The sequence below is a fragment of the Acinonyx jubatus genome, chromosome B2 (assembly GCF_027475565.1).
Source record: "Acinonyx jubatus isolate Ajub_Pintada_27869175 chromosome B2, VMU_Ajub_asm_v1.0, whole genome shotgun sequence".
Classification (NCBI taxonomy): domain Eukaryota; kingdom Metazoa; phylum Chordata; class Mammalia; order Carnivora; family Felidae; genus Acinonyx; species Acinonyx jubatus.
This window is the reverse complement of record NC_069385.1, coordinates 32,907,720-32,923,229: the sequence shown is the minus strand read 5'-3', so window position 1 is coordinate 32,923,229 and position 15,510 is coordinate 32,907,720. Positions and strand designations below refer to the sequence as shown.

At 38.4% G+C, this 15,510-nt stretch overlaps 1 protein-coding gene across 2 annotated transcripts in view; it reads left to right on the top strand.

The window, feature by feature from the left end:
* Window positions 1-15,510, top strand: part of ENPP3 (ectonucleotide pyrophosphatase/phosphodiesterase 3) — a 74,341-nt gene that overhangs the window by 5,733 nt on the left and 53,098 nt on the right. The window contains exons 1-5 of one of the 2 annotated variants that reach the window (XM_053222237.1): window positions 3-931; window positions 3,613-3,735; window positions 5,489-5,614; window positions 8,589-8,649; window positions 10,134-10,231. In XM_053222237.1, coding sequence (XP_053078212.1) covers window positions 907-931; window positions 3,613-3,735; window positions 5,489-5,614; window positions 8,589-8,649; window positions 10,134-10,231 — 433 coding nt within the window. In that variant the 5' untranslated portion in view covers window positions 3-906. Of the gene's footprint in view, window positions 1-2; window positions 932-3,612; window positions 3,736-5,488; window positions 5,615-8,588; window positions 8,650-10,133; window positions 10,232-15,510 lie in introns of those variants that run through there. The other variant, XM_015074352.3, reaches the window with a different exon arrangement.

Below are 15,510 nucleotides of genomic sequence, written 5' to 3'. Positions count from 1 at the left end.
TGAAGAAGTAAGGGAGAAACAGGGATATTTGTGGAGGGACATTCCAGGCAAGAGGAAAAAAAACAAGTGCAAAGGCTTAAGGCAGGAGCTTGCCTGGCAAGTTCATTTAACAAGTAACAAGATCAGTGAGTTCGAACTAAGAGGACAAGAAGGAGGTTGGTCATAAAATGAGATGGACCAAAGGACTGAAGAGAAGCCAAATCAGTGAGGCTGATAGATTGAATATGGCCACAGGCTTTCATTCTGAGAGTGCTGGGAAGTGATTGGAGCAAAGAAATGACATGCTGTGGTTTGCTTTCGGTACACTCATTCAGGCTACTGTGTTTGAATAAATGGCAGAGTGAAACGAGGAGACGTGGGGAACACCAATTGGGAAATTATTGCCATAATCCATACAAGTTTTATGTCTTGAACTACAGCAGTGATTGTAACTGGTGAGACATGTTTAGGTCCTGGATATCTTTGAAGTGGTAGATAGATTTTATTGACAGAATGGATACAGAGAAAGAGAGAAGAATGACCTCAAGATTTTTGATAGGAACAGCTGGAAATACAGAAATTCCCTAACTGAGATGGGAAACACTGTAGAAGAAGCTGGTTTGGGGAGAATAATCGGGAGCTCGTTTTTGGACATGTTAAATTTGAAATATCTACTAGATGTCCAAGAGGAAAAAACCACGAAGGCAGTTGGATATATGAGGCTGTCTTTTGAAGGGAAGTTCTAGATGGACATACAGTGAGGCAGTTATCAGCATCATATGTGGGACTTAAAGCAATGTGACTGGAACACACTAACCTTACAGAATTGGGAACATGTGGTGGGGGAAAAAACCCACAGATGAAGCCTAGGAAGAATTTGTCAGGAATGTGGGAGGAAAGCCAGGTGATTGTTGTTTCCTAGAAACCATGTGCAGAAAATGTTTCAAAGCAGGTGAGTGAATATAAAAATGTAAAGGCCTTTTATATAAATGGTATAACACTTTTTTGGTTACTTTTTCACTAAATGTTTCTTAAGATCGATCTACATTGTTATCATGCATCTATTCTTATGCATCTATCTACTTACTACTTACTACTCTTTAGCATGTATCTAATGTACTATTTAACCTATGCCCTCCCCCCAGTGCCTGACTGACTTTAGTTCCTTTACACCACATATATCCTGCAGGTTCCTTATGGACTTGTGTGAGATTGCTTCATCATCTACCAGGGATAGAATTCCTGGGTCTTAGTGATGAAATTTTGGGGTGATGGAGGGTTTGTGGGGTCTGGAGCTGATGGCCAAGAAAGAATTCTTGAAGATGTCTTTGGTGCAAAAAGGTGATTTTATTAAAGCATGGGGATAGGACCCATGGGCAGGAAGAACTTCACTGGGGTCCTGACCAGTAACTCATTACATACCCTCAGATTGGGAGAGGGTCAAGGAGAGAGTAAGTCTCTAAGGAATTTTGGAAGCAGGGTTTCCAGGACCTTGAGGGGCTAGCTGTTACTAGGGAAATGCCATTTATTACCATTTAATAAAACCTCAGTCATGAGACCCTTTAGATGTATATCGGGGGGCCATAAGCTTGGAGTATGATTGCCAGCATATATCTTGGGGCAGTTGGGATAAAGGAAGCAGACTTACGGGATCCTCAAGGTTGGGATAACGTTATGCCGAGATTCCTTTTTGCCCCTAGCAAAGTGTTATCCAGCAGCTGAGCTCCTAGAGGGAGGTCACTCTGCCTGTCTCAAGGACTTGTCAATGGGCTGTAGGCAGTAAGGGAATTTAATTTTTCATTTGCTTTAGTTTCCCGTATTACCATGGCAAGCACTTAAACCCCTTTCCTTTGTTCTTGGGTAGCCAGGAGTGTCCGAGGAATATCACACATATTCCACCTGGGTGTGTGTGTGTGTACCAACCTATATTTTGCCTTCAGCTTGCCCCAAGCTCCCTCATAATTAGGGTTTGTATTTTAACTCAGTTGAGTAGCCCCAGATTGCTTCCTAGAATGGCTGCTACAGCCTACTCTGTCTTTACCATGTATCCCCACCAACTCTTGGCATTCTCTGGCTCTCTCATTTTTGGCAGTGTGAAGTTAGGTATAGAGTGATATCTTTTATTTTAATTTTTGTTCCTCTGTCCTGCTGCTCTGATCTGTGTTGTTTGCTCTCTTAGTTTGCTCTCTTTGTTTGCTCTCATATACCTATGGTTGTTATTTCCCTAGACTCTCCATTGTGTTGGATCTCATAGTTTTTGGATCTCTTTGTGTTACTTCCTCATTTTGCTAAAGAACATCTTTAGTAGTTTCCTAAAATAGGATGCATATGAGATTTAACTTGAGTTCTTACCTATATAAAGATATCTTCATCACCCTAACTTAACACTTAATGGTTTGGCTAGATACTGAATTCTGAGATGAACATAATTTTCCTTTAAAAAAAAAAGAAGACATTGCTTTCCTATCTTCTAGGTTCCAGTATTGCTTTTAAGAAATTTGATACCATTCTGACTTGTGATCTTTTACAGATTGCTTATGATTTTTCTCCGTGAGCTTTCAAGATCACTTTATTCCTGTTGACCTCTTGGTGTGAGTTTTGCCCTGCGAAATGTTGATGTACTAATTTAAGCTTTTCAGTTCTGGTGAATTTTATAATGTGAATTCTTTAATAATATCATCTCCATTTCTTTGTTTTCACTTTTAGGTACCACATTCCTGTTTTAAGGTCAACTAAGTAATAGCCTTAATTACATCTGCAATGTCTCTTTGCTGTGTAAAACAGCATAGCATATTCAGTCTTGGGGATTAGGGGAACAAATCATGTTGGGAACCATGATTCTGCCTACCACAACCCCTCTACTGAATTTTTCATTACCGCTCTTATGTTTTTCTCTCTCATGTTTTTATTCCCAGGATGTTATTTCTCTTTTTTAAATTATAGCTTTCTTTCTTATTTCATGGATACAATGTTGTCTCTTCACAGGATCTCACCATTAGCTGTGTGTGTGTATATTTGTGTTTAACTCTTCCATTCCTTGCATTGTTTCCTTTTCAATCAAGCTTTTCTTTTTCCTTTTCTTTCTTTCTCTCTTTCTTTCTTTCTTTCTTTCTTTCTTTTTCTTCTTATTTTGTTTTGGTCTATGTTTTTATGTTGGATATTATCTTGCTATCCTCAAATGTCTGGTAACCATCTGTTCACGTTTGTGAATATGGCGTGTTCCTCTTTTCTCCTCGTAGCTATCCTCTGTGTCTGCCTCTGTGAGGAAAGCTACTTTTCCTAAATTTCTCCAGATTATGAGCCTTCAATGTGAGGACAGAGTGGGGTGGATAGTTGCTGTTCCGGCTCCAGACTTTCACCCAATTCCACTACATTTAGCCTCTGCCTGTCCGCCCTACCTTCACCTAATGGTGCCTGGTATTTCTGAGTCTGGGACCTCTCTGGAGTCCTAGGGAAAAATTGCTTATTATTTATCACTTTGTACTGATGAATCATACAGCGCAATAACAAAATACCTGTTTGACCTACAGAGGTCACAGGTCTGCACTAGGTACCTCTTCTGTGTGCTTCATCCAGCTCTGAGATACCGGATAACTCCTAAGCACTGGTTTTCTCATTTCCTCCACTCTGCAGGAAGTTGCAGGAAGAAATGCTTTGATTCTTCATTCAGAGGACTGGAGAGCTGCCGGTGTGATATGGAATGTAAACAGCGGGGTGACTGTTGCTGGGATTTTGAAGACACCTGTGTGAAATCAAGTATGGACTCTGAGGATAAGTTCATTGTAACATGTTGGTTGTGCTTTCACGAATGCACGTCCGATGTGTATTAGTTTTCTAGGGCTGCCATAACACAGAAACTGGGGAGGGGAAGACTTAACCCACAGAAATTCATTTTCTCACAGTCCCAGAGGCTAGAAAACCAGGATATAGCTGTTTTGAAGGTTGGTTCTTTCTAAGGGCTATGAGGGAGAATCTGTCCCTTGCCCCTCTCCTAGCTGGTGGGTTGCTGGCAGTCACTGGCAGTTGTTGGTTTGTGATAGCGTAACCACAAACTCTGCCTCCGTCTTCACGGAGAGTTCTCTTGTGTCTTTGCAGTCTTCCTTGTGTGTGTGAGTTCATGTCCAACTTTCCCCTTTTTATAAAAATACCAGTCGCACTGGATAGGGCCCACACTAAGGACCTCATTTTAACTTGAGTGTCTACAGAGATCTTTTTCTAAGCAAGGTCACATTCATGACATTGGGGGCTAGGACTCCAGCATTTTGTGGGGACATTATTTAACTCATAACAGCTTGTGTATGGGATCTATGATTACCATTCCCCCCTTTACAGTACTAAACATAGAGTCCACACTTGATTTGATTGAGGTTGAGGAGTACTAGTCTCTAGCAGACAAGATGCTGTGTATGTTGCATGGAGTACAGATGTCACAATGGAGTTTCACTATGACTCAAGTTAATCATCTTATTTAGTTTCATTGGCAGTGGCTCTCAGATCTTAGGATGCATAAGATTCACTTGGAAAGCTGGTGATTCTTGGTGATTCTGATGCCAGTGCTCCACAGAACGCAACTTGAAAAACACTATTCTCTGGGGAGAAGAGACCATTCACAATGTTTAATTTTTTAAGAAACCAGCGACGGCATGTGTGTACGGGGGTGGCTAGTGATTCAAGGAGAGTAAGACTAGAATAACAGAACTCCTTACATTACGCTTTCTGAAAAGGACAAGAGGGAAGGGATAACGTACTGTAGATAAGATGTGTATTCCCTTTACTAAATCTTTCCCAGTATTTTCTAAGTAAATAATAAGTGAAGGGCAATGAAGAACTTTGTGCACAATGGAAGCACACAGCAGTTACCTGTTCAATGCATTTGTCTCCGCACAGGACTGATGTTGATTTTAGACACTGACTCCTGGCAGGTGGCACTAGGAAACAACGGCGGTGCAGCCTCTTGCTGTTTTTAGCACAGATGTTTATTTACACTGATGTCATAACTGAGCACACAGCCTGGGAGAACAGCAAGGGCATGGCGGAGGCTCATCCACCAGTTCTGTCACCCTCAGCTGCGAGGTGCCCTGACCTCCCTACATCCTTACCCACCTGACCGTGTTCCTGCTACTTCTGTTGTCACTGCCTCTTCCTTGCTGCCTGTCCTTAGACAAAACTGCTCTTGGGTGGCAACAATCACTCAGGCATAACGGTTCAGTTCATCGCTGTTGGGAACTCCTACTTTTGGGTGGGGACAGAGCCAGTGTTCAGAGTTTCTCCAAACTCAGAGGTGTACCTGCTAGGTGGATCAGAGCTGATGCTTGAAAGACTGCACCCGTGCCAAATGAAGAAAAGCGGTGGATAGCCCCTTGTTTGTCTTACATATTCTCATTTATTAGTGCAATAAGCCAAGACTTTGACTGCCCAGTAATACAGGGATAAACGCATGGAATTCATGTTTGATATTGGATACTTACAAGAAGTTAAATGCTGGCAACCGAACTGTGTGATTTTACAGCTCGAATATGGACATGCAATAGATTTCGTTGTGGGGAGACCAGACTAGATTCCAGCCTCTGCTCTTGTTCAGATGATTGTCTGCAGAGGAAAGACTGCTGTGCTGACTATAACAGTGTCTGTCAAGGTAAGCAGAGGAGATTGAACCATTTGCCTCCGCGGGTTCAGTGACCCCAGAGCTGACTGGTCTAGGCTGCATAAACGAAAACGAGTCAGAGAATCTTGAGCTACTCCACGTAGAAGAAATGGTCAGTGTGTTTACCGCAGGAAGAAATGCGGCTTGTGTGCTGTAGAGAGAGGGAGCTCATAACATAGGGACTACAGAAAAGAAGAGAAAGATGAAAGTTCTGTATTTCTTGGTAAGGCAAGGTTTCTCTAGTCCAATGACTATGATAGAAATACTTGTGGTTTGAGACACCAGATGGCAGATCCTAAAGTTAAAACATGAGGAAAGAGATTATCTGGCTTGTGTATCAGTCTGTTAAACCAATGTTACTGTTGAAACAGCTGTGTCCTGACTGGTTAAATTACTGATTAAGGACCGTGAGAGAGTTAATGCAGAGCCAAGATTAGGATACAGGTTCAACTCCTGATTCCAGCTCTAAGTGAGATACTGTAGTTTTTTTAAATTACTAATCCCTCTGAACACCTAATGAAATTTATGAAAAATTAGCATAAACACACAGCAACAAAATTGCTTCAAGCTATCAACCTTTTTTTCATAATGCCACACCCAATAAGAGGAATAGGAGGAAGATGTTATAGAAGAAACATTAACTGTCATCTCTTAGTAGAAAATAGGTTTTGCACTAATGGATGAATCAGTTTTTATTACAAAATGTAATTGAAAACCAACTAAAAAGAGCTATCAAAAAAGAAAAATAAAAGCCTAAAATGGTAACTTCTTTTTCAAATAATTATTGCTTGACATTTAGTATTGTATCATTAAAAATTCTGTTACATTCACGAAGGCAAGCATAATTTCTTGCTTGCTTATTTCTATAAGTTCACTGACCACACTGCCTCTGACCTCTATATTTTCCCAGCTTTTACCCCAAATATATAACTTTTAACTTTTTATCTCAAGACTGATCCTCAGGTCATATGGTAAAATTTCCTGCTGAATTCCTTGCACAATATTGTTCAAACTTAATAGATACAAAAATAATTGTTTAGCAGTGTAGAAGTTTACTACCACCACTAACTGGGCACTTTGATGGAGTTAATTTCATCATTTCAGCTTATTTTTCAAAATAAATGTAAATGTGTTCTTACTGTAAGGATTCAACATTTTGTTTAAAGAGGATACATGATTTTTGCCAAAATTAAATCTTTAAGCAGTAGCTTGAAGGCATTTGAATAATTTTGGAAGAAACCAGCCAGTTACTCTTACATTTTAAATTTAGAATTTTAAAGATTTTATGATAAACTTCTAACACATGTACAGAAGAGAATAGTATGGTCCAGCACCTAGCCCCAGCAATTATCAACTAATGGCCAGTCTTGTCTCATCCTGACAAAGTATAATTTTCAAAAGATAAAAACACAACTCTCATATAAATGTAATGTGAACATGTCAAAGAGTAATTAGCTCATTCATGAGATAACCAACTGGAATGTTCAGTTGGCTTAAAGAGAATGAAAGAGACTAAGTATATATAGTATGGAAAGAATGTTAGAATGAGGTAAAAAGTACTGTAACTTTTGGCGGGATAGAAATGATTTGCATTTCTACAGGAAAATTTCTTTGCTATCAGACAAGAATCAGTTGTGTTGCTATCACTTTTCTACCAATTAACTTCTATTGTTACTGTGAGGTAAAATAAACGGTAAAGAATAAGCTAAATAAAGGTATACATTCCTAGGTAATTAGATAATCCATTTGATTAGATAACGTCCATTTTAGATAATTCCCAGAATGACATTAAAATGAAGTTTGGTGATCAGTCCTCCTTTTGCTTATCTTCAAGTTTTGGATTTTGTTTTTCTTTAAAAAAATGTAATTTTATTCACCCCAGCTTTTCTCCCTAAATTTTAGATTATTTCTAAGTAAATCCTAGAGTTAATATTCATCTGTAAATATTTTCAGGACATATCTAAAAAATGTAAGTATTTAACAGAATTATAATACCATTAATAGATCTAAAAATATCAATTGTTGTTTGTTGTCATCAAATATCCACTGTTCTGATTTTTCTGCTTGTTTCATAACATTTTTTAAAAAGATTGTCTGAAGTAGGATCCAAATAGATTCCATACATTACAAGTGGCTGATGTATTTCAAGTCCTTTAAAAGTAGGTTCTCTTTCTTTTTTTCCCCTTGCAATTTACATGTTGGAGTAAAAGGGCCATTTGTTCTACAGTTTTCCGGTCTGAGCTTTGTAGACTGCATCCCCTGTAACTTAAGCAGTTTGTCATCTCATTTCCTGAAAATTGGTAGTTGCAATCAGAATCAGACAACTGTTCAGATTCAGGTGCTGTTTATTTATTTTTTTATTTTGCAAGTATACTCCGTAGATGGTGGTATTACTTCCATCAAGAGGCACATCTTGACTGCTTGTCACCTTTTCTGGGATGTTAGCCATTGACAATCATTGCGTATATCCATCAAGGGGTGCAAGTGATGACATTTATGCTCTATCATTTCTACTTCATTAATCAGCTGGAATGTTCTATAAACAGAAACATTTATGAAGTCAAATTTTTTTAGTTAAGATCTTTGTTCAGGTTTTCCCAGTTGATATCGATTATTCTCATTGGCTGCTTCTGCCCACCCCCCACCCCCCACCATGATTTCTTTCCTCCTTTCTTTAGATGGTATATCTGTATTTGTTAAACTCATTTTTTCTAATTGTCCCTTTCCAGTTAAATGAATCTCCTTTGTTTTTCTTGGTAAAGATGAGCTTCTTGATATTCGATCTGTGCAAATATCTGGACGCACTGACCTTTTCACCATGTGGAATAAGACTTAACATGTTCTGGTAGATTTAAGTCATTGGAATAACATGAACTAAGTACTTTGGAAAGATCAAGGTCATTGAACATTTGTTCTTTTTTTTATGGTGTAGTTGTCTAAAGATTTTGATCTTACATTTTTTTAGGAGAAACCCCATGGGTGAAGGAAGAGTGTGGCACAGCCCAGCCGTCTCAGTGTCCAGAAGGGTGAGAATAAGGGCAGTTTTTATTCTCCTTTGACAGATGGCACATGGAATGTAGTTGAGACACAGGGTGGAATTTCCTCCACTATATTTATATTTCAAAACAATAAAGTTAAGAAACGATGAGGATTCTTCTGACTTCAAACTCAGAGTTTTGTCTACAAAGCATTTTTAAATTAATTTTTTTAGATTCATGTCTTACAACAATGACTTAAAAAGATTTGTTGAGCTATTACATACTGACATTCCCAAGGTCCTATGATCAGGACTGGAATTTAGATCTGAGTTACTCCAGCCAGAACTCTTCTCTATTCACATCCGGGTACCTCGAATTTATACTTACTGAGGGAAGGGGAAGAAGTTTGCCCATAGAAGGCCTCACAAGGAAAGGTAGGCCTTGAAGGATGAGGAGGACTCGTTACGTGTACATGCGTGATGAACATGTGAGGTAGAACCCCTCGCTGACCCCTCCTATGCATCTCCTCCACACGTTTGTGGTGGCTGCTACTGGACTTTTCCCAATCCTGGAAACATGCCCACATCATGTCCCAGTGAGGATGGATTTCTTCTCCAGTGGCCCCTTATGCCCGTCCCCTACTTCATTCTGGCCCAAGCAGTGGGAGGAAGATGATGAGGTAGAAGGAAAAAGGAATACCTGGTATAGGAAGAGTTAGTGCAGTCATTTTTAGATAGCATTATTTTATATAAAAAAAATGTGTGTGGTTAATGTCTGTTTTTGTACCATGCCACTTTGGTTTACCCCAGTCCTCAGATCCAGTTGCCCAGTTCAGCAGCATCCAGGAGGAAGAGCCAAGAATTTAGAATAAAAAGGATACTTGAGTTTGACTCCTGGTCTTGCCCCTGAGACTCTGCACTGGTCACTTCTCTGAACTTCATCTATAAAATTGTAGTAGAGGGGCGCCTGAGTGACTCAGTCAGTTAAGCGTCCAACTTTGGCTCAGGTCATGATCTCACAGTTTGTGGGTTTGAGCCCTGCATCAGGCTGTGTGCTGACAGCTCAGAGCCTGGAGCCTGCTTGGGATTCTCTGTCTCCCTCCCTCACTCGCGTTCCGTCTCTGTCTCTGCCTCTGTCTCTCTCTCTCTCTCTCTGTCTCTTTCAAAAGATAAACATTAAAAAATTTAAAGTAGTAGTAGTAGTAGTAATAATAATAATAACAATAATAATGCCAAGTTCAGAAGATTTCATGTGAGAATTAAGTCAACATCATCATCAGTGCGGATCCTGCTTAGGATTTTCTCTCTCTCCGTCTCTTTCCATCCCTCCTCCACTCATGCTCTCTCTCTTTCTCAAAATAAATAACATCAAAAAATAAATCTTTAAAAAGGGAAAGAAAAAAAACATGATAATTGTCTTAATGTGCTTTCTAAGGATTTTCTAATTTAGAGAATTGTAAGTAGTACAGACGTCTTTGTTTTTGTTTTTCTTTTACAATAAAAACATGTACTAATTCTGTTTTCCACTTTCAGATTTGAATTGCCACCAGTTATTTTGTTTTCCATGGATGGATTTAGAGCTGAATATTTGCAGACCTGGGATACTCTCCTACCTAATATTCATAAACTGAGTAAGTCTCCACAACCACAGGCACACAAACGATGAGGACACCTAGTTAGCTATCCTGTAGATGTGCACCTTTCTTCCTGACCTTCCATATTAGTAGTTTGTCTTCTCCCAGGACCTCTGGAGATCCTGAGGACTTCACCACTCAGGATACCTAGTTTCATACTTCTGGCTCCTCGTCTTTTTTGAAGCATGCTCATCTTTTTGTTTGTTTCTTGTGATTCGTTTTGTATTTGAATATAACTTCATCCTATGGAAATCTGTTCACATATAATGTCTCAAAAGTCGTGTTTGTCAGACTTGGGTTCTGGGTCTTAGCAACAAGAATATGACCAGCAAGGACATGATCCTGAATGAGTCTGAATGGCAGAGCAGAGTCAGCACATCATACGCTCCAGAAGGCAAAAAGTCTAGTATCTCTCTCTGGTTCTGGAATGAAACTGCCTGGAACCTGGCTTCACCGCTTATTAGCTGTGAGACCTTGGGCAAACTTATCTCACCTATTGGCGCTCTTTCTCTCCAGTTGTAAAATGGTCACTCCCTACCTGATGCAGATACTGTGAGAATGTATATGTGGTACACACTGAATGGTTTTAAGCTGTGATTGTAATTATTGTTTCTGTTATCATCTTTATCAGGATGTGACGCTTCTTTTTAGGACACTTGGCCTTCATACAGTTTTATAAAGTTATTAATAAGGAGAAATTAAGTACCTATGGATACAGAGCCAAGAAGTATATCGAGCATGGTTGGAACCAGAGGGTTGGTTCCAGAGTCTGTATTCTTCACTGCCTGACAATTCCTTTCTTTCTTCCCCCTTCCACTAGGCCTTCTTTTGCCTCTAAGGTTCTCAAAGTTTATCACAATTTTACTGGAATCCTGTTTTTATTTTTCTCCAAATTATTAAAAAAGAGCTGTTTGAGCCTGAGTAAGTCAATTACCTCATCTGGGTCTTCGTTTCTTCATTTGTAAAATGAGAGGATTAACTTTATGAATTCTACTGTTAATTACAGCTCTAAAATTCCATGACTCTAGAGAGATGAACTGCTTCCCCCTACAACACAAGATACTTTGTCTCTTCAGCTTTTTTCTTATTCCCTGAGGCAGAACTACAGCAAAGACATTGAGAGTTTGGGGCTCTGACCGAATTAGCTTCAAATTCAGGATTTGTCATTTAACTGCTGAGTTACTTTGGCCTGGAAAGTTGATTAACACTTCCCAGTTTGTATTTCCTCATCTGAATTTTCCTTGACAATCGGGATATCCAATTCTGTATCCAAAAGGGAATTTAGCTAGCCAGGCTGAACCGAACCCCTTCTGAAGGGGAATTATTTGATTTGTTCATCCCACTCAGGGTTGGAAATGACACCAATGAAACATTGGGCCATTGAGAATGTTCCCTTTTTAAAGTTTAATATGTATTTTTTAAGTCATGCAGACAACATTTGATTCTTTAATGTGTAGACATCACTAACTAGGTCTACCAAGGCGAAATGGGCTGTTAGTTTCCAGGAGGCCTGATTAAGAATAGATGTGAATGAGATTTAGGATTAGGACTTCCTGGGAAAAGTAGGCTTGAGGTGAGGTGTGTGACAACAGACATCACTTTAAGGAAGTCTAGAACCCGATCTTCAGTATCCCAAGAAACTGCCTGAGTTGGGTGACAGCGGTCTGGGAAGCTGAGCATGAACTAATACCACAGCACAGTGAGTCATATTGGTGACTTAAAAGGACTCAGACTCAACTCTGGTGAGAGGACAAGGTCATTATCTTGTCTTAGTGTGGGTGGGGACAGAAAAAAAAGGGTCAGGCCTAAGAACAGCAGACTGTCAGGTGAGATGGAAGTAATTCGACTTGCACCACAAGTCAGGCTTCCTGGAAAGTTAGGTAGGAAATTGGGGATTGATTAAGACTAGTAGTAACAGGTGTATCTGGCAGGCAACATTTGTAGATTTTTGAAGATTAGAGTTAGTTAGCAAAGTTTACTTTCACAAACAATAGAATTCTTAACTTCTCCACAGCAGATGCCGTTTGCTGTCTGCTGCCTTTTCCTCCTCCCCCTCTTCCTCTTTCTTTCTTCTTTTTAATTTTATTGTGGTAAAAATACTTAGGAGATATAACCACTTAACAGACTTTTAAGTGTATAATGAAATATTGTTATCTATAGGCCCAATGTTGTATAGCAGATCTCTAGAATTTATTCATCTTGCGTAAATGAAATTTTATACCCATTGATTAGCAACTCTCCATTTTTTTCCTCCACACAGACCCTGGAAATCACCATTCTATTCTTTGTTTTAAGACCTTGACTCTTTTAGATCTCATATAAGTGGAATTATTTGTATTTGTCTTTCTGTAACAAGCTTATTTCATTTAATGTCCTCAAGATTCATTTTATATGGTTTCATTTTTTTAAGGCCAAATCAAGTTCCATTGCATATATACACCACTTAAAAATCCATTTATCTATTGATAGACATTTAGGTTGCTTCCACATCTTGGTTATTGTGAATAGTATTGCATTGAACATGGGAGTGTTAATATCTCTTCAAGAACTTGATCTCAATTATTTTGCATAAATATCCAGAAGTAGGATTGTTGGATCATATGTTAGTAGTATAACTTTTTTATTCTCACTGTCAGTGCACAAGGGTTGCACTTTCTCCACACCCTCACTAACACATGTCTTTTGTGTTTCTGATAATAGCCATCCTAACAGGTGTGCAGTGATATCTCATTGTGGTTTTGACTTGCATTTTCCTGATGTTTAATGACATTGATCATCTTGTATGTATTGGTCATTTGTAGGTCTTCTTCAGAGAAGTATCTATTCAAATCCTTAGCCTATTTTTTAATTGGGTTATTAGGTTTTTTTCTATTGAATTGTAAGAATTTATTATCTATTTTAGAAGTCAATTCCTTACCACATATATGGTTTGTAAGTATTTCCTTCCATTCCATATGTTGTTTCTGTCGATGGTTTCCTTTGCTATGCAGAAGCTTGTTAGTTTGATGCAGTCCCATTAGTTTATTTTTGCTTTTGTTGCTTGTGTTTTTGGTGTCATATTCATGAGATCATTACTAAAACCAATATCACAAATCTCTCCTCCTCTTTTCTTGTAAGATTCTTGAGTCTTTAGTTCATTTTGAGTTAGATATTGTTTATGGTATATGAAAGGGTCCTTGCCTAGTTCCTAATTTTACTGGGAAAGCTCTCAGTTTTTCATTGTTGAGTATAATCTTAGTTGTGGGCTTTCCACACATGACCTTTACCATGTTGAGGTAATTTCCCTCCATTTCTAGTATGTTGAGAGTCTTTATCATGAAAGAGTATTGAACTTTATCAGATGCTTTTTCTGCATCTGTTTAGATGATCATGTGATTTTTATCCTGTATTTTATTAATGTGGTATATCACATTAATTGATTTTCATATGTTGAGCCATCTTTTATCACAGGGATAAATCCTACTTGGTCATGGTGTGTGATTCCTTTAATGTACTGTTGAATCCAGTTTCCTGGTATTTTGTTGAAGATTTTTTCATCTATGTTCATCGGGGATATTGTCCTGTAGTTTCCTTTTCTTGTGGTGTCTTTGTCTGGTTTTGGTATCAGGATAAATGCTGTCTTCATAAAATGAGTTTGGGACAGTTTTCTTCTCTTGAGTTTTTTGGAAGAGTTTAAGAATGATCGCCATTGATTCTTCTTTGTTTCATATGAATGTTTATTTTTGAGAGAGACAGAGACAGAGACAGAGCATGTGAGGGGGAAAAGCAGAGAGAGAGGGAGACAGGATCCGAAGTGGGCTCTATGCTGATAGCAGAGAGCCTGATGAAGGACTCAAACTCACGAACCATGAGATCATGACCTGAGCTGAAATTGGACCCTTAACTGACAGCTACCTAGGAGCCCCATGCATTAATTTGTCTTTAAATACTTGAGAGAATTCATCAGTAAAGCCTTCTAATCCTAGACTTTTCTCTGGAGGAGGTGTAGTCTAGCTAAAGGTTTGTTAATTTTATCTTTTCAAAAAACCAACTTTAATTTTCTTGATTTTTACAAGTATTTTTCTACTCTTTGTTTCCTTTATGTCTGCTATAATCTTTATTGTTTCCTTCCTTCAGCTAACTTTGGATGTAGTTTGTTCCTTTTCTTCTTTGAGTTGTAAAGTTAGGTTGTTTATGTAAAATTTCTTTTTTAATGTAGCTGTTTGTTGCTATACACTTCCATCCTCGTACTGTTTTTGCTGTATCTGTCAGCTGTTTCACCTACTACACATTTAGTTTTCTGCTCTTTCTTAGAGTTTATAGTTTCTTTTTTTTTAAATTTTTTTAATGTTTACTTATTTTTGAGAGGGACAGAGACAGAATGAGAGTGGGTTAGGGGCGGAGAGAGAGGGAGACATAGAATCCAAAGCAGGCTCCAGGCTCTGAGCTGTCAGCACCAGAGCCCAACGCGGGGCTGGAACTCACTGAGCTGTGAGATCATGACCTGAGCCGAAGTCGGACACTCAACCGACTGAGCCACCCAGGTGCCCCAAGTTTATAGTTTCTAAGGATATGTGTTTATTCTATTTATGTTTCCAGATTTTTGGGGGGTTGGTACTTCCTTTTTGAAAAAGTTCTTTAAAGAGTAAAATACACAAATGATAAACTTTTAAAAATGATATTAAAATGTATATAGTAGAATAACAACAACCAACTAACAAACAAAAAAAAACTCTTTCCAGATCTTTCTAGCTTTATCTCTGCAGAAGCATCTACTCTTGTTGGTTTCTTGTGTATCCTTCCTTCTTTTATGATTTAGATTATTAAGTTCTAGAAGAAACAATTATAGAATATTTTGCTTTCTATGAGCTGTTCTACAACAGCTCTTGTTCAAAGGCAGGTGATCCAAAATTGTAGCATGAATCATGGATAGTCCGCAGGTGTGTCCTATTTGGGACATCCCAACTAATGTCATGTTTTTACATTACTGGTAGCTTAGTTTGTGTTTTGTTTTATACTCCATGGCTTTAGGCATTTAAGAATTTGATTACATCACCCATGTTTGAAGGAACTGAAAAGAAAAACTGACTTTAATATTTCTGTTTATTGTATGTTTTCCCCCCCTACTTAAATTCTTTTAATTATATAAGTGAATTGGATCTCATTTTATTTTCTTATTGTATGACTTCTTAAAAATAATAAATGTCTTTCTCTGGTTAAGTATGAGACTTATGGTAGTATTGACTGAAAAAAAAGGTTATTTTAATCTTTAATTATACTTAGAAATCAAATCCTAG